Source organism: Piliocolobus tephrosceles, chromosome 12, assembly GCF_002776525.5.
Source record: "Piliocolobus tephrosceles isolate RC106 chromosome 12, ASM277652v3, whole genome shotgun sequence".
Lineage (NCBI taxonomy): Eukaryota > Metazoa > Chordata > Mammalia > Primates > Cercopithecidae > Piliocolobus > Piliocolobus tephrosceles.
In genome coordinates, this window is record NC_045445.1 from 14615775 (window position 1) to 14640485 (window position 24711).

Consider the following 24711-nt stretch of genomic DNA (forward strand, 5'->3'; position numbering starts at 1 on the left):
GAATAATGATAAAATTGAGGGTGTTCTTAAATATTATTCTCACATACTGTGATAATTTTGATTACAGTGATGTAGTGTTATTGGGAAGTTCCATCTTGATAGCAAGAGCAGTGGTTTCGGCATTGAAATAAAGATGAAATTAATTCTTCCTTTATATTATATTGGTCTGATGGAATTGTATGTCTAATTAGCATGAACTATCTCTTTTATTTTAGGTTTTAAAAATGTTCACCGACTTCCTATCATTTATGGTTCTATTCAACTTTATCATTCCTGTCTCCATGTACGTCACAGTGGAAATGCAGAAATTCTTAGGCTCCTTCTTCATCTCATGGGATAAGGACTTTTATGATGAAGAAATTAATGAAGGAGCCCTGGTTAACACATCAGACCTTAATGAAGAACTTGGTCAGGTTAGAGCTTTTTTTTTTTTTTTTTTTTACTTAAAATAATTTGTCAACATACTGAAAATACCTTTTTATGTATTCTGGATTACCAATATATGTGATCATGTCACATTTGGAAAAATGATTCGGAGAAAATTCTTTAATGCAGGCATGTAATGAAGGTAAGCAGTGTTTTCATAGTTACAGCATCAGTTCTTTTGCTGGCATTTTTGAGAAGGATGCAATTTATGTATTAAATTTGAATGTTACTGAAATTCTTGGAACTGGGTGATGTTACCTTATTAGCTATTGCTTTGGAACAGGAAACAGTCTTCATCACCATCTATAACCATTTGTGGATAGAATATGGGGTAGCAAATATGGCTCTTTTATAAATGTATTTTGTTCCATAAGCAAAATTGACCAGAGTTGTCCTATTGACATTTTCTTGGTACATTTCTGATCAGGTAGAAGATAGGCCTAACAAGCAGAGTTATTTATTCCAGTACAAGAATTTCAATGAAGGGAAAATGTGAGGGCATGCACTCCTCAAAATGCGTTCTTCTTTATATACCAGTGTAACCCAGACTGTGACCCCATTCTAACACGGGCATTTATTTTCCAGTGCAACACAGTCTGGCTGTAATTCTTCAAGTGATGATTTCTCAGATACTTTTCTTATTAGTATTGAGGAAGTTTTCCCCTTTTTTGATTTTACTCTGTCATGTAATGATCTTTGCGAGCCAAAGGAATTTTTTGGCTTGCATTTTATTCTCATGACATTTAGAATGTCAAGACTGTGGAAATGTCATTTTTGTGACTGGGAGTTCCAAATTGAGTTAATGAAACTGTGTGGCTGGAACAGAGCCTCAACAGTTGTTTAAATGGGGCTGATTTGCATTCTCACGTCAAAACTCTTACTTCCTGACTTTAACCCTCTCCACAGTCCCAGCTTTGTGTTTCTGTTCTTGAGACAGCCTTTGCCTAAATCAAAGTACCCACATGACAACTGCAGTTGAAAGGTAGAAAGGACTCTCCAGATACTATTTTGTTTACACTTGACTTCAGGACACCAGTATCTGAAACCATGGGGTCCTACATCCCATGTAGATATGAAGGCACTAAGAATAGGACAAAAATTGAATGGACAAATGGCTTTTCCTTTGGATATTGTTTCCACAAGATTATTTTGTTGGTGATATGGGCTGCCATACCTGACCATTGTCTTTTAAGCCAGAAGTTTTCATCCAGGGTTAGAGCTATCTGAGTAGAACTGCTCTAATGTCAATAAAAGGCATCAAATTGCAGAATGCATGAGAAAAAATTTTGAGTATACAAGCCAGCTTTAGTGAACCCTTCCCTGACAGTTAATTTAGTGGTTCATTCTGGATGCTGAGCAAATGTACCTGTTCTGGATTTAGTGCCTGGCTGTATGTGTTAATCTACCCAAGGTTAAGCGTGACTAGCTTGGGGCTAGCCTCAACTACTATTACAAATAGAGTAGCCATCATTCCAAATATGACACTTAATGTTCACTAAAAACAGATAAGATGCCTGGGTCAGGTTCCATTTGATGAGACTCTTAACCTCTTTCAGATCTTCATTTCATCAGATTCCATATTACCTATGGGAATGCAGTCTTCTTATCATCTAGACTATGTTAATACTGCAGAAAGTAAAGTAGATCTTTGGGTAATGATCTAGTAAATTTGATGAGTGAAAAGAAGTTACAGTCTTCCTTTTAGTCACCACTCCTTTCTCCCACGAAACCTTGCATTTCTAGCTGTGGTTGTCATTTAGTCAAATCACTAAGTTAATACAGAGTATAAGGAACTTGCCATTGTTATCAGTTTGCATGTATAGAAATGACCTAAATGAAAGTGCAAAGGAGTCTTGAAATAGTTGCTTAGGCCATTTAGTATTCAGTAAACCAGTACACACAAAATTAAGTGTAACCTGTTTTCTCTTTGTTGAGTCAAATTTAAGATCTATGTAACTTTTTATGTTATTAAAGGCAATGCCATTTAATTCCTATTCATACCATTGCAAGCATTTGCTTAACCTCGTTTAGTGTGACCCACACTGGGATTAAAAATAGAAAGATATGTTTAGAACAGTGCTTGACATGAGAAACAAAAGGAAGTGGACTGCTCAGCTCAGTTGGAAAATAATGCAGTCTTTGATGATTAGACATCAATCTTTTAGACAACCAAATGATTATAATCCATATTGAAAAACCTGTGGGGCTACTCTTTATGTCGCCTTCCCATCTTGCAGCTCTGCCTAATGGTGGCGCTTCATAGTATAAGTATATATTCTGATTCCAATAATTCAAACCAGTAGCTGTTATTCACCTTTTACTGTCTGGGATGTGTGTGTGTGCTAGCTACTGTTATGAAGTTAAAAAGAAACCCTCAAAATTTTAAAAATATAACTGGGGAGACACACACATCAGACCTGACTATAGCAATGTGATCATAATCAATCAGAAAAAATGTGGGGCAGTGCAGAGTCTGGTGCTCTTTGATTTTGGTCAAGTGAACATCAGTGACAGTCACCACGTATATAGCACCTTTTAGGTTATAGATCATTATTATTGAGCTTTATTTTTTAGTCTTTTCATTCTTGTGCAGCAGGTATCGTTAAGGTTAATATTTGAAGTTCATAGAGATAAAGAGATTTTCCTAAGGTCACAGAGTTAGTAGGTGGTGGAGCCAAGATGGAGTCCAAGTGTTCCATTAAGTTGAACCGTGTGGTAATTTTTGATCTACAAAATAGATGATTTCACATGTTCAACATATACTTCAGAGCCTTTTCTACCTACAGCAGTTGTCTCACTAAGAGATAGGGAAAAAAAAGTCTTTTTTCTTTTTTTAGAAATTATAGTTTATTCAATGAAATACTAATTAATCCATAAAGGTTATTCTGTAAATCTATATTCTTGACATGGAGATACATATATATGTATATGTATGTGAGAAAAATAGATTACATAGCAAACATAATGAGATTACATTTTTGTTCAAGTGGTAAATACACATTTACCACTCAAAATATTAACATGATTGTTTCTGTATGATGGGATTAATATGTGTTTCAGGGAAAACTCCCAAAATGTGTTTTTACTGTGCTCTCACACCAAGCAACACAGAGACTTCTGTGTCCAAATGTGGGAGGGAGCAGTTTTTCTCACCAACAAACAGTGGACACCAACTGGGTGTCCTCTAGTTCAATTTTGCCTACCTGGAGATAACATCAGATCCCACAGGGTGAGGGCCCAGTCCCCAAGACTGCCCCATGCCTCCTAGACACCAGTCACAAGTCTGGGCCTCCAGAACTTTTGATCAACCAGCTTCAAGTTGGGCTACCCACAACCCCCTCTTTGGGTTTGATTAACTTGCTAGAGCAGCAGACAGAAGTCAGGAAAACACTTAACTTATGTTCACCAGTTTCATATAAAGGATATTGTAAAGGACACAGATGAAGAGACATGTGGGATGAGATATAAGGGAAGGGGCGTTGAGCTTCCATACCTTCCCTGGGCGCACCACCCTCCAGGAACCCCCACATGTTAGTTATCCGTAAGACCCTGTTTTTCTTTCGTTATTCTCACATAGCCACTCAACACTTTTGATACAAGATATGTGAAGTTTTTTCCCTGATACACCAAGCAAGCAGTTCTCCAGCAAACACCAGCTGGGTATCTTCCAATTCACTTTTGATACTGCCTACCTAGAGATAGTATATTGTGTCAGACCTCACAGGTTGAGGGCTCAGTCCCATAAGACTGCCCCCCACTTCAGATGCCAGTTGCTAGTTCAGGTTGTAACTTATGCTTCTGATTGACCAGCTATAAAATGGGGTCCTACTAGACCCCCTCCTTGGATTTGATTAGTTTACTAAAGCAGGTCATAAAACTCAGGGAAACAGTTATGTTTACTGGTTCATTATAAAAGGATATGACAAAGGATACAGAAGAAGAGATGGGTGAAGTATGGGGGAAGGGGCGTGGAGCTTCCATGACCTTTCCAGGCATCCTTCAAGAAATTTCATGTGTTCAGCTATCTGGAAACTCTCTGAACCCAGTTTTTTGGGGAGTTTATGGAAGCTTCATTATGTGGGGATGATTGATTAAATCATTGGCCATTGGTGTTAAGCTTAACCTTCAGCCCCTCTTTCCTCCTTACCCAGGTCAGATGTGAGGCCGAAAATCCCAACCCTGTAATCATGCCTTGGTCTTTCCAGTGACCTGCTCTCATCCTGAAGCTATCTAGGGGCCCCGAACCATTTGTCATCTCATTAGCATACAAAACCACTCATCACTCTGGAGATACTAAGGCTTTCGGAGCTTTATGTCAGGGAACAGGAAGGAAGATCAAATATATATTTATCAAATATATTTTACAATGTCACGCAAATGATGGCTTTGAGCTTACTGATACAGAGGAGTCTTTTTGGCAGGCTTGAAGAAGAGAGGCTGCTTGAGAGTCAGAGGAAAGCAGCAGCCTCCCCCTTCATTCCTTTCTCTCCGTAAAATATGAGAAGAGTTAAATTAATTACAGTCGATCTGCTCCTCTTCTTTTTCTGAGTATAGATCATATATTAGGGTGGTGGTTCTGTAAATATGATCCTGGGACCAGCAGCATCCCAGAAGTGTAAATTATCTGGTCCCACCTCTGACCGACTGATTCAGAAACTCTGGTGATAGAACAGTGATCTGAGTTTTAACAAGACCTCCAAGTACATGTGATGCATTCTACAGTTTGATAATTACTGCATTTGGGTATAATTTGTAAGCATATATCTGAGATTCAACGTATCCAGATTCATACTACCCAAACTGTTTCATATAGGTGAATAAATTGTACTTTATATTTTAAAGCTACCATCTTCGACACTAACAAAAGAGATCCTAATGCTCATCCAAGTGCAGGAGGTAAAATAACCCAGGACACCCTTCAGGAGAAAATGAAGGTTAATAATTTTGATCAGAAGAAAGCCCCAAAGAATTTCATTTAAACTGGAAGACTCTAAATGATACACAAGTAATACCACTTGGATTAATTTAAAGAGAGAGTTCAAACTTGGCCGGCTTAACAGGAAAAAAAAAAAGATTGGAATGCTCTATTTGTGCCAGTGCTGCTACCATGAAAAGCTTTGAAAAATAATTAGAAAGCAACTACTGCTGTAGTTCATCTCTTTCTCCCTTACATAATAAAAACCTTAATCTTGTGCTTATGCTTGTTCCTGTCAGCCCATAATTTTAACTATTTAAGCATAAATTGCCAAAACGAGGATAAAATTGTGGGTTTCCAAAAACCAGATGTTAAAAATAGAGAAAAAACTGAGATAAAATAGAAATGCTCTAAATGATTTATCTTAGTGACAAATTTATTTCTTGGCTTATGTTTTCCATTATTTATGAAAATATACTTGTGTTATACTTCAGCCTATCTGCTTTCTTTCTAAATTTGGAAACTTGAGTATTTTCAAAATATGTGTAGTATAAAGAAAGAAATTTCAGTTATGGTTTTGATCACTATTGACGTATACTGTATCTTCTAATTAGGTAACTGTTAATGTTATTATTAATTCTTGTGTATATTATATAATGTGGTGCATTTTATTTTAATTCAGTATTTTTCTAGAAAATTTTACTTGTAAAAGGGGAAAAAACTTTCATCAGTTTCCGTTTTATTTTGTTACATCCCATTTAATTTATTAGTAAATATTTTTAATGCGTAATGTACATACTATCCCACAAAGTATAAGAGTGTGAGTGTGTGTGTGTGTGTGAGAGAGAGAAAGAGAGAGAAATGAGTGGTTATTGTAGTCTTACTTCCCACTTGAAAAACTGACTTATGTAACTTCTTTACATCAAACAGGTTAACTGGCTGGGCATGGTGGCTCATGCCTATAATCCCAACACTTTGGGAGGCCAAGGCTTGATCCCAGGAATACGAGACCAGCCTGGGCAACATAGTGAGATGCTGTCTCTACAAAAATTACAACATAATTAGCCTGGTGTAGTGGCGAGTGCCTGTGGTCCCAGCTACTTGGGAGGCTGGAGTGGGAGGATTGCTTGAGCCCAGAAGTTTGAGGTTACAGTGAGCTGTAATGGCTACTGCATTCTGGCTTGGGTGACAGAGTGAGACCCTGTCTTTAAAAAAAAAAAAAAAAATAGGTTAACTTACATGAGAAGGGTTCTTAGTTTGATAAAATAGTCACTTTTTTTTTTTTTCCTGAGACACAGTCTCACTCTATTGCCCAGGTTGGAGTGTAGTGGTGTGATCTCAGCTCACTGCAACCTTTGTCTCCTGGATTCAAGCCTCCTCAGCCTCCCAAGTAGCTGGGATTACAGGTGTGTGCCACCACACCCAGCTAATTTTTGTAGTTTTAGTAGAGATGGAGTTTCACCATGTTGGCCAGGTTGGTCTTGAACTCCTGAGCTCGAGCAGTCCTCCTGCCTCAGCCTCCCAAAGTGCTGGGATTACAGCCGTGAGCCACCGTGCCTGGCCAATAGTAACATTTTTTTCTATTCATCTTTTACATTTGAGTAGATCTACCTTAGACATGTGATACCATTTTAGTGTCTTTAAAAATACTAATTTATTCCTCATTTGTTTGGTAATATTATCTCTGTAATTCCCTGACATTTGACATAAGTCTTAGAAGAGGTGATTTCCTATGGATATGAAAATAGCTTTGCGTTACAGCAGACTAAAAATTAGTCACACTGAAGAAACTAACAGTGTGTATGTTTGTGTCCTTGTTTTAGGTGGATTATGTATTTACAGATAAGACTGGAACACTCACTGAAAACAGCATGGAATTCATTGAATGCTGCATAGATGGGCATAAATATAAAGGTGTAACTCAAGAGGTTGATGGATTATCTCAAACTGATGGACCTTTAACATGTTTTGACAAAGCAGATAAGGTGCATTTGCATTATTGTTTTATATAAGAAATCAATCTGTGAATGCATGTTAACGTTCCATAGTAGAAAATAATTTTTAGGTGGACACATGACATAGACTTTTGTTTGTTTGTTTGTTTGTTTGTTTTTTGAGATGGAGTCTCACTCTGTTGTGCAGGCTGGAGTGCAGTGGTGTGATCTCAGCTCACTGCAACCTCCACTTCCCAGATTCAAGCGATTCTCCTGCCTCAGCCTCCCAAGTAGCTGGGATTACATGCGTCCGCCACCATATCTGGCTAATTTTTTTGTATTTTTAGTAGAGACAGAGGTTCACCATGTTGGTCAGGCTGGTCTCAAACTCCTGACCTCAGGTAATCACCCCCCACCCCTGAAAGTGCTGGGATTACAGGCATGAGCCACTGTGCCCAGTGACTTTGGAATAACTATTGTTGACTTTACCTTTCTTGTTTTCCTGATACTTCTGAAATTTGTAAATGAGTAGAATTTACAAGTAAAGAGAATTGTGGGAAATGACATTTGGGTAAAAGCTTGCTTGTCTGAATGATCATAATTTTTTGTGCTTTGTCTTTTAAAGTGTAAGCTCCCCCAAGAATGATGTCTGTTCAAATGATTAAAGTCTCAGGAGTGTCTAGGCATTAAATTAACCAGTAAATTTATTAGTATTTATTTTTAATACTAAAAATAAATACTAATTTATTTTATTATTTAAGTGTATATTATTTAAGTGTAGAGTCTCCCTACACTTGAGCTATTGCTAGATTGTGAGTTAGATACTGAATGAAGTCTTTTAGGCCATGAAGAAGTCACTGCTTTGGCTTAGGTGGCGCTACAATAACCTCAATGAGTTAACACAGCCTATAGGGTATGCTAGCTGAGAACCAGGAACTCTTACTAAGTACTAGGAGAATATATAGCTGATTTGAATGTTAGGAATTTATACATATATGCTACTAAGTTTGCTAGAAGTTATAACATTCTCTCACATTAATATATTTCCTCCGTTCACTGCCTAGTTACTGAGTGATCATATTAAAAATAACAATCATTATTTTGTTACTGTTCCACAGAATCGAGAAGAGCTGTTTCTACGTGCCTTGTGTTTATGTCATACTGTAGAAATCAAAACAAATGATGCTGTTGATGGAGCTACAGAATCAGCTGAATTAACCTATATCTCCTCTTCACCAGATGAAATAGCTTTGGTGAAAGGAGCTAAAAAGTAAAGTATACTTTCTTAAACTTCTCCTAAGAAAGTGAAACCACAGGAGGACAGAAGTTACTTGTTTTTTTCCGTTTTCTTCAGTGACCTTAGCACATACATCTCCTATTATTTAATAAAAAACATAACTGCTTTAGCCAAAAATTTGTGGAAAATTCCCACATGTAACCAGTTAAGATCAAAAAGAAAATAGTTACATGTGGGTATTACTTGCCTTACTATTTATGCATGCCAGCCAGAAGTCTGAATGTTCATACTATGTTTTGCAAATAACATAACAGTGGCCACTTTTTGTACAACACATGTTATTTCTGAGGTGCTCCCAGCAATTTTGACGTCATTGGAGAACCGAAAGTCTAGTTTTACCCATGAGTTTCAAGATAATTAAGTGGCTAAAAGGTCACCCAATGTGTTAGCTGTAGAATCAGAAACCCAAATTGTCTTTCCTTTGGTTACAATAATTGTGGCTGGGCATTGACTTTCTCTGTTACCAACTTATCCAGGAAAAGAAAGTACAGTTATATGTTGAGATCATATGAAAGAGAAGAAAAGCATAAACAAGCATGAATTGCCCCATTGAAAAGTAATCATTCTAGACCAGGTGTGGTGGCTCACACCTGTAATTCCAGCACTTTGGAAGGCCGAGGTGGGTGGATCACCTGAGGTCAGGAGTTTGAGACCAGCCTGGCCAACATGGTGAAACTCTGTCGCTACTAAAAATATAAAAATCAGCTGGGTGAGGTGGCACACGCCTGTAATCTCAACTACTCAGGAGGTTGAGGCGGGAGAATCGCTTGAAACTGGGAGGTGGAGGTTGCAGTGAGCCGAGATCCCGCCACTGCACTCCAGCCTGGGCGACAGAGCGCGACTCTGTCTCAAAAAAATAAAATTAAATTAAATTAACCATTCTTTAGAGATACACACGGCCTTTTTTATTGTTTTTGATAGGTACGGGTTCACATTTTTAGGAAATCGAAATGGACATATGAGAGTAGAGAACCAAAGAAAAGAAGTAGAAGAGTAAGTAGCTCTGTGTTTCATGTTCGTCATTTCTTAACCCCATAGTCAAATTTAAATGGATTCAGGCAGGGCAGCAGAGGAAATGATGCCACTGAAAATACAGGACTTTTCTCTCCCAGTTCAGAGTTTTATGTAAATATAGTTGGGGTAGAAGCCATTTTACATAGAATGGCAGAAACTGTAGTTTGAGGTAGAAATTCCAGTCTGGTTCACATCTGGGTCCAGTAGCCAGAATGAGAGTCTGCCTGGAATGTTTCTCAAATTTAGATGCCATTTCAGGTCTCTAACACATGCTACAAGAAAAATCAGTGAATATATGTGAAACCTGCTATCTGGTGTCCAAGCAATCACTCTAGGATTGCAAGCCGAGCCAATAAAGGCAGCTTTGCTGTAAACCAGAAGCCTTGTTTTGTTCGGAATGTTCAGGTGTGAGCCTCAGGGCAAGTATTCTGATGCCCCAGTGTCTTTTCATATGGTGACCCACATAAGGGAGGGGACTCGGGCAGATTCACCTCTATTCCCCAGCACCTAGCACTGTGCCTGGCACTCCATGCATAAATGCTGCCAAAAAAATTGGCAGAGTGGGACTGTTTCTAGACCCCTCCAAATATGGCTTGGTGGGACAGCTCTTTATCCTCCATTTCTATGTGGTCATTCTTATCATTTTAGGTAATATAGTGAGGGACTATAAATACCCCCTTAACTAACACTGGTATCCTCTGACAGCATGTTCTATGTTCAGAGAAATTCTAAGACAAAGGAAAGTACCAGTTGTGCACACAACCAGTGACCCTCATGCAAAGAGAATAGCTATCTTATCTGTTAAGGTGTTTAAATATCTTAACATATTTCTGTTGTGCTTTATTTTTCTCAGTATATTCTAGGTTTTTTACTTTTCTCATTTCTTTTCTCTTAAAGATATGAACTTCTTCACACCTTAAACTTTGATGCCGTCCGGCGACGTATGAGTGTAATTGTGAAGACTCAAGAAGGTACATATCTGAAAAGCTTGAATTTTTCTCTTTGTTGATTTTTAGGCTTATTGGTTGGTTCACTCTTTCAGGAATGAGAATCATTTCATGTGGTATTGTAGGATTAGTGAAAGTCATGCAAAGCAGTAGCTTTTGCATATGCCTTCATGTATTTTTTTAAGCACAGATGTTCTATTTACCAAATTGTTAGTGATAGAACCCTTGTTATGACAGGATGTGCCTTTTCTTGGTAACAGAACCATATTCCTCTGCCCTGGGTGTTCGAACAGGAACTGAAAGGATGACTTTTATATGGATCAAGGTACTGACCAGTCTACCAGTAATGTTTACATGCAGCCACCCGACGTAGTTATGGTTTGGGATTACTAGCAGCAGAATCCTTGAGTATAGGGAGTTGCTTCTTATCCCTCACTGACCTTCCTGGTTCCCCTACTGCTTGACACTCCCTGGAAACAGGTGAGGTAGAGAGGACTTAGGGCCTGGTTTCTGGGAAATGGCATTGCAGTTTCACTCCAGAGCTCAGGTTCTTTGTTGAACAGAGTAAAGCTTGCCCTTTGCAGGGGAACTGGTACCATAATCCTGGGCTCCCTCATGTCTTTGGAGGCACCATGGTGGTTTGCCTTCTGCTCAGATTCTGCAAGACCCATGGGCGAGCACTCCTGCTTTATTCGAAGGCTCTCAGATGTGTGTGTGTGTGTGGTGTGCCCAGGTGGTTTGTTTTCTAAAAGTTCTTGATTTTTTTCCCATTAATTTACTTTTTACTATTAAATTTTCTAAATTCCTTAATGTGAGAATGGGAGGATACAGGCAGATCCTTGGGGGAACATATCCCACTTTATTCATACTTTGTGGTATGATTGCAAAGTCATGAAATTCATTTTAATAAGTGACCATGGAGTTGGATGTGTAAGAATAAATGGAAAAAGAAAAAAACACTTAACATTTCAAATACTTGCTATTATGTGTGCACGTCCATGTGTTCTACAGCAAATGGTGAAATGTCTGTGGAACTGGTCTACAAAGGTCATTGACCTCAGAGCTAAACTTTTTAATTTGTTGACCTCAATTGTTTCCCTTATAAGGATAAAGTGTCTGTCTTGTGCACAACTGTGAATATTTCCTGGGTGTGTGAAGTGATCTAAAGCTGCACTTATACCAGCATTCTAGAGAGCTATTCTCATCAGCAAAAACTATGAAGCCAGTGTTTTTAAAAGCTGGTTAATATAGTTTATTGAAAATTATTTCAGCTTATTTGAGCTTGAGCTTTCTTCTTGACATATGTAGATGCCGTATGTATACTCTAGACCATGACTTCACTGCATTTATTTTTTTTTTTTTAAGACATGGTATTACTCTGTCATCTAGGCTGGAGTGGCAAGATTATAGCTCACTGCAGCCTCGACATCCTGGGCTCAAGCAATCCTTCCACCTCAGCATCCAGAGTATTTGGGACTATAGGCATGTACTACCAAGCCTGGCTAATTTTTTAACTTTTAGTAGAGTCAGGGTCTTCCTATGTTGCCCAGGCTGGTCTTGAACACCTGAGCTTAAGTGATCCTCCCACTTCGGCCTCCCACAGTGCTGGGAATACAGGTATGAGCCACTGCACTTGGCATACATTTTCAGAAGAAATTCAGATGCAGCTCCTTGACACAAGCCCAGCCCTCCGTGAATTGGTGGAAGGAAGTATATTTTAACAGAGGTGCCTATTGTAAACTCTGGCTTATTAATTGTGTTCATAATGACCTGAAGAGGTGGTGCATGCCTTTCTGACAGACTAAAGGCCAAGATTTCTCATTCCATTTAGGTGAGTATTGCGAGGCATGCTCAGAATATACAACACTTGGGTGAGAGAGGCCGCTTTAAAAGTTACTCTTATTAAAACCACAATACCAGCCTTAAAATTCTAAGCCAAGTACTATGGTTCTTTATTTTAGGAGACATACTTCTCTTTTGTAAAGGAGCAGACTCGGCAGTTTTTCCCAGAGTGCAAAATCATGAAATTGAGTTAACTAAAGTCCATGTGGAACGTAATGCAATGGTGAGCCTATACTCCTTCCCCCACCAATAAGCAAGCAGAGAAATGCTGAAGATGACTATGTTTATTGGATTTCTGTTTAAATGACAGTTTAAATACATTTTAGCTTATTTTTGTGGTCTATGTTTTGTATTTGGGGATTTGATATTACTTTTTTTTATCTTAATATAAAACATCCTGGAGCAAGTTTCTGATCAGAATTTGCAGCCTTAAAGACTTTTCAACAGCCTTTGTTAAAAGAACTGTTACTTCCTTTTTCTGAACCTAATTGAATGTTACCTTTTCAGTTGTGGTTTGTTCATTTTTTCAAACTAAATAGGTGTCAGAATTTCTCTTTTGTACATATGGCTAAAGCAAGAGTATTTACAGAGTGTGGTTTTTTGTTTTTGTTTTTTTTTCAACTATTATTAGAATAACTACAGATCTCCTACTTTACTCCTAGGATGGGTATCGGACACTCTGTGTAGCCTTCAAAGAAATTGCTCCAGATGATTATGAAAGAATTAACAGACAGCTCATAGAGGCAAAAATGGCCTTGCAAGACAGAGAAGAAAAAATGGAAAAAGTTTTCGATGATATTGAGACAAACATGAATTTAATTGGAGCCACTGCAGTTGAAGACAAGTAACTAGAAAATGATACTCTTACTATTTTAATGACCAGTGTTTTGGGTGTGATCTGCCCCAGATTAGTAATTTAATCTCAAAGTTTGAAATCTTTGGTTTAGTTTTATTGTTTAAGTGGGCTTAAAGATTTATTTATTATAGCAAGCATGAAAAATTACACCAGATTTTGAGCTGTTAGTAGGAATGATTTTTAATTTTTTTTAATTTTTTTAAGCTTTTAATTTTTTTTTTTTTTGAGACAGAGTCTTGCTCTGTTGCCCAGGCTGGAGTGCAGTGGCACAGTCTCGGCTCACTGCAAGCTCCACCTCCTGAGTTCACACCATTCTCCTGCCTCAGCCTCCTGGATAGCTAGGACTACAGGCGCCCACTACCACGCCCGGCTAATTTTTTGTATTTTTAGTAGAGATGGGGTTTCACCGTGTTAGCCAGGATGGTTTCGATCTCCTGACTTCATGATCTGCCCGCCTCAGCCTCCCAAAGTGCTGGGATTACAGGTGTGAGCCACTGCGCCTGGCCAGTAGGAATAATTTTTAAGGTAAATTCGTGTGACCTAGAAGAATGAATCAATTTTCACTAAGGTCTTTTGAATATTTACAAGGCTATCCATATATTTATGCACATATTATCAAATAGTCTTGACACATATAGGGAAGGGTACTGTAGCCATTGATTGTGCTGGTGCCTAGATGAAGGGGTAAGATTTTGAGAGACAGATGAGCAGAAAGGAAATTTAAGGTAGAGTGAACAACATGAGAGCTTAATCTAACCTGGTTTAACAGACCAGAGTATGTTTTTGCATACTTTTTAATTTTATTTTTATTTATTTATTTTTTGAGACAGAGTCTTGCTTTGTCGCCCAGGCTGGAGTGCAGTGGCACAATCTTGGCTAACTGCAACCTCTGCCTTCTGGGTTCAAGTGACTCTTGTGCCTCAGCCACCGGAGTTGCTACCTGGAATTACAGGCATATGCCACCACACCCAGCTAATTTACGTATTTTTAGTAGAGACGGGGTTTCGCCATGTTGGCCAGGCTGGTCTTGAACTCCTGGCCTCAAATGATCTTCTGCCTTGTCCTCCAAAAGTGTTGGGATTACAGGCATGAGCTGCCGTGCCTGGACTGCATACTTTAAAATAATATGCTTTTAACTTACAGGCTGATCGTTTTCAGACTTGATTGCAGGACACTGCCATTGATCTGCTTGAAATAATAAGTTTTAGATTCTTAATATTTTTGGAATTTTCTAAATATACATGAAAATTATGAGACTTAAGTTACAAACATATATTTAGTCACATTAAAAGGTATTGAAATTCTAATGAAATTCATTTAGTCTGATTTCATTGTTATTCTGTAGCCAAGAGAAACCCGGAGGAAAGTATCATTTTTCTCTCCTTGCCTTTAAGAATTATAATTAAATTCTCATTCAGGATGATTGACGTTCCTCTTTTTTTGGAGGGTGGGTCAGGATTATACATTCAGGTAGTACATGTGCAGGTTTGTTATGTGATTATATTGTGCAATGCTGGGGTTTGGACTTCCTTTGATTCCATCACCTAAGATACTAACATAATACTCAATGGGTAGTTTTTCAACCCTCGCTCCCCTCCCATCTTCCCCCTTTTAGAGTCACCATTGTCTGTTATTTCCATCTTTATGTCCATGTGTACTTATTGATTAGCTCCCACTTATAAGTGGGAACACGTGGTATTTGATATTCTGCCTCTGAGTTATTTCGCTTAGGATAGTGGCCTCCATCTGCATGCATGTTGCTGCAAAGGACATGATTTCACTCTTCTTATGGCTGCGTAGTATTCCAGCAATCTTGCCTAATTGCTCTGGCTAGGACTTCCAGTACTATGTTAAATAGGAGTGGTAAGAGTGGATATCCCTGTCGTGTTCCAGTTTTTAGGGGAAATGCATTCAACTTTTGCACATTGAGTATGGTGTTGGCTGTGGGTTTGCATGTAGGGTTCTTATTATTTTGAGGTATGTTTCTTCAATGCCTAGTTTGTTCTCAGGGTTTTTTTTTTTTATCATCAAGGTATGTCAAATTTTATTGAATATGTTTTCTGCATCTATTGAGATGATCATATAATTTTTGTTTTAATTCTGTGTATGTGGCGAATTACATTTATTGATTTGCATATGTTAAGCCATACTTGCATCCCAGGAATAAAACCTGTTTGATCTTGATGAGTTATCTTTCTGATGTGCTGCTGGTTTCAGTTTGCTAGTATTTTGTTGAGGATTTTTACATCTATGTTCATCATGAGTAATGGCCTATAGTTTTCTTTTTTTATTGTGTCCTTGCCAAATTTTGATATTAGGATGATACTAGTTTTGTAGAATAAGTTATGGAGGAATCCCTCCTCGTTGATTTTTCTTGGAGTAGTTTTAGTAAGGTTGGTACCAACTCTTCTTTATATACATCTGATAGAATTCTGCTGTTAATCTCTATAGTCCTGGGTTTTTTTTTTGTTTTTGTGTTTTTTTTTTTTTTTTTGATTAGTGGATTTGTTATTACTGATTCAATTTCATAGCTTATTTAGGGTTTCTTTTTCCTCCTAGTTCAATTTTGGGAGGTTATATGTTTCCAAGAATTTATCCATTTCGTCTGTATTTTCCAGTTTGTGCTCGTAGATATGTTCATAATAGTCTGAGAATCTTTTGTATTTCTGTGCTATCAGTTGTGATGTCACCTTTGTCATTTCTGATTGTGCTCATTTGAATCCTCTCTTTTTCTTGGTTAATTCAGCTACTGGTCTATTTGTTTCTCATTTTTGTTTCATTGATACTTTGTATGCTTTTTTTGGTCTCAATTTACGTTAGTTCTGCTGCAATCTTTGTTAGTCCTCTGCTAGCTTTGGGTCTGGTTTGTTCTTGTTTTTCGAGTTCCTTAGGTGTGACATTAGGTTGTTCATTTGAGATTTTTCTGCCTTTTTGATGTAGGCAATTAGTGCTATAAACTTTGCTCTTAACACTGCTTTTGACATAATCCATAGTTTTTAGTATGTTCTGTCTCTGTTCTCTTTTGTTTCAAAATTGTTTTTTTGGTTTCTGCCTTAATTTCATTGTTTACTCAAAAGTTATTCAGGAGCAAGTTGTTCAGTTTATATGTACTCGTGTGGTCTTGAGAGTTCCCCTTGGTATTGATTTATAATTTTATTTCACTCTGTTCAGAGAAGATGCTTGATATGCTTTTGAGTTTTGAATTTCAGGAGACTTGCTTTATGACCAAGCATGTGATCAATTTTAGAGGATGTTCATGCACAGATGAGAAAAATGTATGTTCTGTACTTGGTGAGTAGAGTGTTTTGTAAATGTCTATTAGGCCCATTTGGTCAAGAGTCCAATTTAAGTCCAGAATTTCTTTGTTAGTTTTCTGCCTGGATAATCTGTCTTGTGCTATCATTGGGGTCTTAAAATCCCCCAATATTATTGTATGGCTCTTTGTCTCTTTCCTTAGGTCTAGGGATGATTGTTTTATCAATCTGGACACTCTGATGTTGGGTCTATATATATTTAGGCTAGTTGAATCTTGTTGAATTGAATCCCTTTTCATTATGTAATTCCCACCTTGTCTTTTTATTTACTGTTGTAGATTTAAAGCCTGTTTTATCTGATACAGGAAGATCAAACCCTACTCCTTTTTGTTTTCCATTTGCATGATAGATCTTTCTCCATGCCTTTAGTTTTAGCTTGTGGCCATCATTATGCTGTCATCACACCTGAGATGGGTCTGTTGAAGTTTTTGAGATGGAGTCTTGCTCTGTCGCCCAGGCTAGAGTGCAGCGGCGCAATCCCGGCTCACTGCAACTTCCGCCTCCTGGGTTCAAACCATTCTCGTACCTCAGCCTCCTGAGTAGCTGGGACCACGGGTGCCTGCCACCACACCTGGCTAATTTTTGTAGTTTTGGTAGAGAAGGGATTTCACCATATTGGCCAGGCTGGTCTTGAACTCATGACCTCAGGTGATCCTCCTGCCTCAGCTTCCTTAAATGCTGGGATTACAGGTGTGAGCCACCACGCCCGGCCTAACAGATGGTATTTTTGTATTCATTGTGCCAATCTATGTCTTTTAAGTGGAGCATTTAGGCCATTTACATTCAAGGCTAATATTGATATGCGAGGTTTGTTCCTGTCTTACTGTTGTTAGCTAGTTGTTTTGATAGTCTCAAGTATATAATTGCTTTATAGGATCTGTTAACTTTCTAGTGACATATACTTTTATAGTAGCAAATATCATCCGTTTGTTTTCCGTGTTTTAGAGCTCCTTTAAGCATTTCTTATAGGATAGGTTTGGTGGTGACAGATTCCCATAGCATTTGCTTGTCTGGGAAAAACTTTGTTTTTCCTTCATTTAGGAAGCTTAGTTTAGCAGGATACAGAATTCTTGGCTGCAGTTGTTTTTCTTTAAGAAGGCTAAAGGCCGGGTATGGTGGCTTATACCTGTAATCCAGTGCTTTGAGAGGTTGAGGTGGGAGGAACACTTGAGCCTGGGAGCTCACAGCCAGCCTGGGCAGCATAGCGAGACCCCATCTCTACAACATTTTTTTTTTTAGATAACTAGGCATGGTGACACATGCTTGTAGTCCCAGCTGCTTGGGAGGCTGAGGTGGGAGGATTACTTGAGCCCAGAAGTTACAGTGAGCCATGACTGCACTGCTGCTATGCTTTAGGTGACAGATTGAGATTTTTGTCTCTTTAAAAAAAAAAAAAAAGGCCAAAAATACATCCCCAATCTTCTGGCTTCTAAGATTTCTGCTGAAAAATTCACTATTAGTCTGATGGGATTTCATTTATAGGTAATTTGTCCTTTTTATCTAGCTGCCTTTAAGATTTTTGTTGTTGTTGTTGACCTTGGGTTGTCTGATGACTATATGCCTTGGTGATGGTCATCTTGTGTAGCATATCACAGTTGTTCTCTGAATTTCTTGTATCTTGATGTTGACCTCTAGCAAGGTTCAAGAAATTTTCCTGAATTATTCCCCAAATATATTTTCCATGTTGCCTTTTTTTCTTCTTCTCTCTCAGAAATGCCAAGAAGTTATAGATTTTGTTGCTTTACATAATCCCATATTTCTCAAAGACTTTGCTCGTGTTTAAATTTTTTTTTTTTAATCTGACTGGATTAATTTGAAAGACTGCTCTTCAAGCTCTGCATTTCTTTCTTCTGCTTGGTCTAGTCTATTGTTAAGGCTTCTAGCTGTATTTTGAAATTGTTTTAGTGAGTTTTTCAATTCCAGGTGTTCTAACTGGTTTGTTTTATTATAGCTATCCTTATCTTTCATATCCTGAATCATTTTTCTGGTTTCTTTGTGTTGGGTCTCAACTTTCTCTTAGATCTAGTTGAGTTGCCTTGCAAGCCATATTTTGAATTCCTTATCTGTCATTTCAGACTTTTTATTCTGGTTAACCTGTATTATTACAGAGGTAGTACAATCCTTTGGATGTGTCAAGACACCCCAGCTTTTTGTACCACCAGAGTTCTTACACTGATTCCTGGATCTGTTGCTTCTTATTTTTGAATTTGCTGTAGTTTGGATGAGACATTTTTTTATTTTTTAATTATTTTTTCCCTTGAGGATGTGACTGTGGTATATGTTATATATGATTGTTTGGCTTTGTTTCTGGGTGCTTTCGGCAGTGCAAGGCTTTATATGGTTTCCTTGGATGTAAATAGCTTCAGTGCAATGGCTTTCTCAGATGCTGTTGTAGTGATGTATTGGATGCAAGGGCTGACACACTGCCTCCCTCAGGGCTAAGGGTGTGGAGGTGTCAGAAAGCTTAGCACTAAGCCCTTCTGGCAGCAAGTTACTTATTTGGGGGTGCAGTTCAGGCTTCAGTCCGGTAGGTGGAGCTTAAGAGTAAGAGTCAGTTCTTCCTCTGGGAGGCTGATGATGAGTGGAAGCACCTACCCTGGGGGAAGGATGGTGGCAGGGGTTGGAGATCGGGTTGGGGTATGCCGAGGTCTTGGGGGAAGGAACGAGGAGGGGTGCACCAGCTCCTCATCCTGTGCAGATAGGAACGTGATCCACTTCTCCATTATGCCCCTGTCACGCTCACAATCTTCAGTTCGTATAGACTTTATCCTTTGGTTCCTGGTCACAGTGTGGCTGCAGACTGTGGATACATCTCTCTGGTGGTTGCAACCAAAATGTGCTTTGGCCGAGCCTTTACCCCAAGTTCAGAGCAGCAACTCTGCAGCTTACCTGTCTATTGCTGGGATGCTGCTGCTCTGTGTAGGGAGTTGGAGTTGGGTCCCACCCTTTGTGAAAACCCAATTGGCATGAGCTCATTTTCAGCAGGGGTGGAGCCACTGTGAAAAAGGTGAAAAGTTTCTCCAGGTACATATGCGCTACCCTCCACTGGGAAGAACTGCTGCTGGCCGCATCAACAACAGTGTACAGGGGTGGGCACAGTGGGAAATGTCTCCATGACTGTTCCTGGTCCTCAGTGCTACCTCCTTCAGGGATTGTCACTGTGCCCACATTTCCTTTGTCCCAGGAGGGCCCTTAGCGGGCTGTGCTTACCTCCCCCTTAGGGGCACTCCATGCTGAGGGATAGATCTCCAGGGGTCCCATAGCTCCCTGGGGACTCACTGATCCCCCTGAGCTTGCCAAAGTCAGAGCAGGTTGAAGTATATTTGCAGGGGATCTGATGGTATGATAACTCAAGGGCAGAGATTCCCCTAGGTATGGTATTGGCCCACCACAGCAGCACAAACAGAATGGTTCCTGCCCTCTAAGTTTGGGTCTGAGGGGAGTACTGACATGCCTGCGTGAGCTGGCCACCCGGATCTCTGTCCCTGGGAAGCTCCTATATCGCCACTGACAGCGTTGCCCTAGGTAAGGAGGGCAGAAGGGTTCCCCAGCAGTTTGATGGTCAGGAGATTGTCACAGGGTGAGGAAGCAGAGAAGCATTTCTGCCTACCCTTTACATGGGGCTTTGAGTTCCTCGGGGGACAGTCTCTGCCAGACTCTCGCTACTTTCCTTTTCTGTATCCCAGCTTTCTCTTGTGGGCTCTCCAATAGGTCCTGGCTCTCTTCCTGCAGTTTTCAGTTCAGAAAATGTCCATTCACCAGTAACTTTGATCTTTTTTATGAGGACAACTGGCATCTGATGTCCCTACTCAGCCATCTTGAAAACCCATGTTCCTGTTCTTAAAGCTCCTCAAGGATAGGGATTCACTAATTTCCCTCATCGTCTGATTAGAATGTTTGGACCTTTATACTTTGAATGATGTTAAGTGATGTTAATTGGTATGGTAAGATAGAACATAAAATGAAATATGCTAAAGTGACATTGAGTACAAATGTTTCAGAACATTTTAGCTTAGAATGATGATACTCAATTCTGCCATTGCATACCAGTTACCTCAAGGTGTCACAAACTTTTCAGAACCTCATTGTTTGAAATTTGCTTTAATAAGTAAAACTATGCCAGAGACAGCACTCAGAATGAGTAGGGGATATATATGAAAGTCAACTGTGATAAGATGTCAGGACTCTAGAATTGCTGTGAATTATAAAAATATTCTCTTTAACAAGCCTTCCTGTAGAATCTTTGTCAGGAATTTTAGAAGATCACAAGGTTTCTTTTGTGTTCCCAGGCTACAAGATCAGGCTGCAGAGACCATTGAAGCTCTGCATGCAGCAGGCCTGAAAGTCTGGGTGCTCACTGGGGACAAGATGGAGACAGCTAAATCCACATGCTATGCCTGCCGCCTTTTCCAAACCAACACCGAGCTCTTAGAACTAACCACAAAAACCATTGAAGAAAGTGAAAGGAAAGAAGATCGATTACATGAATTATTGATAGAATATCGTAAGAAATTGCTGCATGAATTTCCTAAAAGTACTAGAAGCCTTAAAAAGTAAGAAAGTACATCAGTTTGTTATATTTAGACATTGGTGCAGATGTAAATCACAGCTGCGTATACAAAAGGCTTCATTTTCTGTAATTTATGATTTTCTGTTTGCAGGTGTTTTATCATTATAAGTTAAAATTGTCCCTGAGGACTTGACTAATGGCACATCTGAGATTATTTGGCACTTTCCACCTTTCCTTTTAACTTAAAAGAAAACTGCACATTTCAGAAGGTTTAGAAAAATAGCTCAATTTTTAAATGTTGAGAGTCTAGGTATTCAGTGTTGATATTCTGGCCTGGTCCATGTTAAGAAAAAAAATATTCCTTTCACAGTCTGTTAAACTGGATGTAATAAAATCAATCTCTATGACAATTTTCATGCATTTTGAGGTTCTGGAGCCATTTTCTGTGCATTTTTATACCCCAGAGCTCCAAATGGAATCAAATACTTGTTAACGTGGCCACTTTATTTAGAGGACATGGCTGCTTTGACTCTGCTTTCAACTAGGAAGAACTTGTGGAACATGAAGGTGTCAGGGAAAGCCACTGATAAACAATAATTCAATGCCCAGAGATATATTTTCTATACTTCCCATTGACCAAGGGTCAGCCTTGTCTAAACCAATTACTTGAATTTACCTTGGCCGTAAGCAAATTGATTTCCTTCTTTGGAATGCCGCTGGATGTGTCTGTACTAACTTGAAATATCCCTAAGCAATATTATTTTCAATTTCTTAAGCACACTTTATGTTCCAGGAACAGTGTTAAGGGCTTTGTATGGTAATTGTCATTTAATCATCATTAATAACCCAGTTAGGCAACCGTATTTTCTTCATTTTACAGATAGAGATCACACAGCTAAGAAGGAGTTCAGAAAGTCTATCCAATTTCAGATCCCATGCTTATAACAACTATGCTCTATCTGTATCCTCATCTCTAATGTTTAAGCAAGCTTTAAAAATGAATAGCCCACATTCATGAGGCTATGGCCAATTCTAAAGCAGCTGTTGTTCTTCTAGTACTTGGGCATCAATGAGAATAAATAGGTTTTTATTAATTGCCTATGAGAAACATTTTCCTTTAGCCAAATGGTACTTATAAAGACAGTCCAAAGTATGTGCATTTTACTTCTCCTTTTGTCTTAGTCTGCTTGAGCTACCATAACAAAATACCACAGATTGGGTGGATTAAACAGTAGAAATTTATTTTTCAGTTTTGGAGGCTAAAGTTCTGTGATTGGAGTGTCAGCATGGTTGGGTTCTTGTGAGGGCTCTCTTCTGGCTTGCAGATGGCCGCCGTTTCCCTGTGTCCTCACATGGCAGAGAGAGCTCTGCTGTCTCTTCCTCTTATAAGGGCAATAATCCCATCATGGAGGCCCCACCTTCCCCTTTGACTCCTCTAAAGTCAGTGTATTCATCTGTTTTCACACTGCTGATAAAGACATACCTGAAACTGGGAACAAAAAGAGGTTTAATTGGACTTAAGAGTTCTGCATGGTTGGGGAGGCCCAAGAAACATGGTAGGAGGCAAAAAGCACTTCTTACATGGCAGTGGCAAGAGAAAAATGAGGAAGAAGCAAAAACAGAAACCCCTGATAAACCCATCAGATCTCATGAGAGTTAATTCGCTATAACGAGAACAGCACAGGAAAGACCAGCCCCCATGATTCAGTTACCTCCTCCTTGGTCCCTCCAACAACACATGGGAATTCTGGGAGATACAGTTCAAGTTGAGATTTGGGTGGGGACATGAACAAACCATATCATTCCACCCCCGGCCCCTCCAAATCTCATGTCCTCACATTTCAAAACCAACCATGCCTTCCCAATAGCCCCCCAAAGTCTTTCAGCATTAACCCAAAAGTCTACAGTCCAAAGTCTCATCTGAGATAAGGCAAGTCTTTTCCACCTATGAGCCTGTATAAAATCAAAAGTAAGCTAGTTATTTCCTAGATACAATGGGGGTACAGGTATTGGGTAAATACAGCCGTTCCAAATGGGAGAAATTGGCCAAAACAAAGGGGTTAGAGGGCCCATGCAAGTCTGAAATCCAGCAGGGCAGTCAAATTTTAAAGCTCCAAAATGATATACTTTGACTCCATGTCTCACATCCAGGTCGTGCTGATGTAAGAGGTGGGTTCCCATGGTCTTGGGCAGCTCCACCCCTGTGGCCTTGCAGGGTATAGCCTCCCTCCTGGCTGCTTTCATGGGCTGGCATTGAGTGTCTGCGGCTTTTCCAGGTGCACAGTGCAAGCTGTCAGTGGATCTACCATTCTGGCGTCTGGAGGATGGTGGCCCTCTTCTCATAGCTCTACTAGTCAGTGCCCCAGTCGGGACTCTGTGTGGAGGCTCCGACCCCACATTTCCCTTCTGCACTGCCCAACAAGAAGTTCTCCACGAGGGCCCCATCCCTATAGCAAACTTTTGCCTGGGCATCCAGGTGTTTATACATACACCTTCTGAAAGTTAGGTGGAGGTTCCCAAACCTCAGTTCTTGACTTTGTGCACCCGTAGACTCAATGCCATGTGGAAGCTTTCAAGGCTTGGGGTTTCCACCCTCTGAAACCACAGCCTAAGCTCTACATTGGCCCCTTTCAGCCATGGCTAGAGCAGCTGGGACACAGGGCACCAAATCCCTAGGCTACACACAGCACAGGGACACTGGGCCTGGCCCATGAAACCACTTTTCCTCCTGGGCCTCCCGGCCTGTGATGGGAGGGGCTGCTGTAAAGGTCTCTGACATGGCCTGGAGACATTTTCCCCATGGTCTTGGGGATTGACATTAGGCACCTTGCTTGTTATGCAAATTTCTGCAGCTGGCATGAATTTCTTCTCAGAAAATGGGTTTTTCTTTTCTATCACATCGTCAGGCTGCAAATTTTCTGAAATTTTATGATGTTTTCCTTTTAAAATGGAATGGTTTTAACAGCACCTGGGTTACCTTTTGAATGCTTTGCTGCTTAGAAATTTCTTCTGCCAGATACCCTAAATCGTCTCTCTCAAGTTCAAAGGTCCACAAATCTCTAGGGCAGGGACAAAATGCCACCAGCCTCTTTGCTAAAACATAAGAGTCACCTTTGCTCCAGTTCCCAACAAGTTCCTCATCTGTATCTGAGACCACCTCAGCCTGAACCTTACTTTTCATAACACTATCAGCATTTTTGTCAAAGCCATTCAACAAGTGTCTAGGAGGTTCCAAACTTTCCCACATTTTCCTGTCTTCCTATGAGCCCTCCAAACTGTTCCAGCCTCTGCCTGTTACCCAGTTCCAAAGTCGCTTCCACAGTTTTGGGATCTTTTCAGCAACGCCCCACTCTACGGGTACCAATATACTGTATTAGTTTGTTTTCATGCTGCTGATAAAAACTTACCCAAGACTGGGAAGAAAAATATTTAATTGGACTTACAGTTCCACATGGCTGAGGCCTCAGAATCAAGGTGAGAGGCAAAAGGCACTTCTTACATGGCTACGGTAAGAGAAAAATGAGGAAGAAGCAAAAGCGGAAACCCAGTAAACCCATCAGATCTCATGAGACTTCACTCACTCTCACGAGAGTAGCACAGGAAAGACCGGCCCCTATGATTCAGTTACCTCCCCCTGGGTCCCTCCCAAAACACAT

The 24711-nt window shown here is 39.6% G+C and overlaps 1 protein-coding gene across 6 annotated transcripts in view; it reads left to right on the forward strand.

The window, feature by feature from the left end:
• Positions 1 to 24711, forward strand: part of ATP11C (ATPase phospholipid transporting 11C) — a 209373-nt gene that overhangs the window by 139495 nt on the left and 45167 nt on the right. For 5 of the 6 annotated variants that reach the window (XM_026451826.1, XM_026451828.2, XM_026451829.1 and 2 more), the window contains exons 12-19: positions 216 to 413; positions 7165 to 7326; positions 8394 to 8545; positions 9494 to 9565; positions 10484 to 10557; positions 12495 to 12598; positions 13038 to 13219; positions 20835 to 21098. In XM_026451826.1, coding sequence (XP_026307611.1) covers positions 216 to 413; positions 7165 to 7326; positions 8394 to 8545; positions 9494 to 9565; positions 10484 to 10557; positions 12495 to 12598; positions 13038 to 13219; positions 20835 to 21098 — 1208 coding nt within the window. The remainder of the gene's footprint in view (positions 1 to 215; positions 414 to 7164; positions 7327 to 8393; positions 8546 to 9493; positions 9566 to 10483; positions 10558 to 12494; positions 12599 to 13037; positions 13220 to 20834; positions 21099 to 24711) is intronic. The other variant, XM_026451830.1, reaches the window with a different exon arrangement.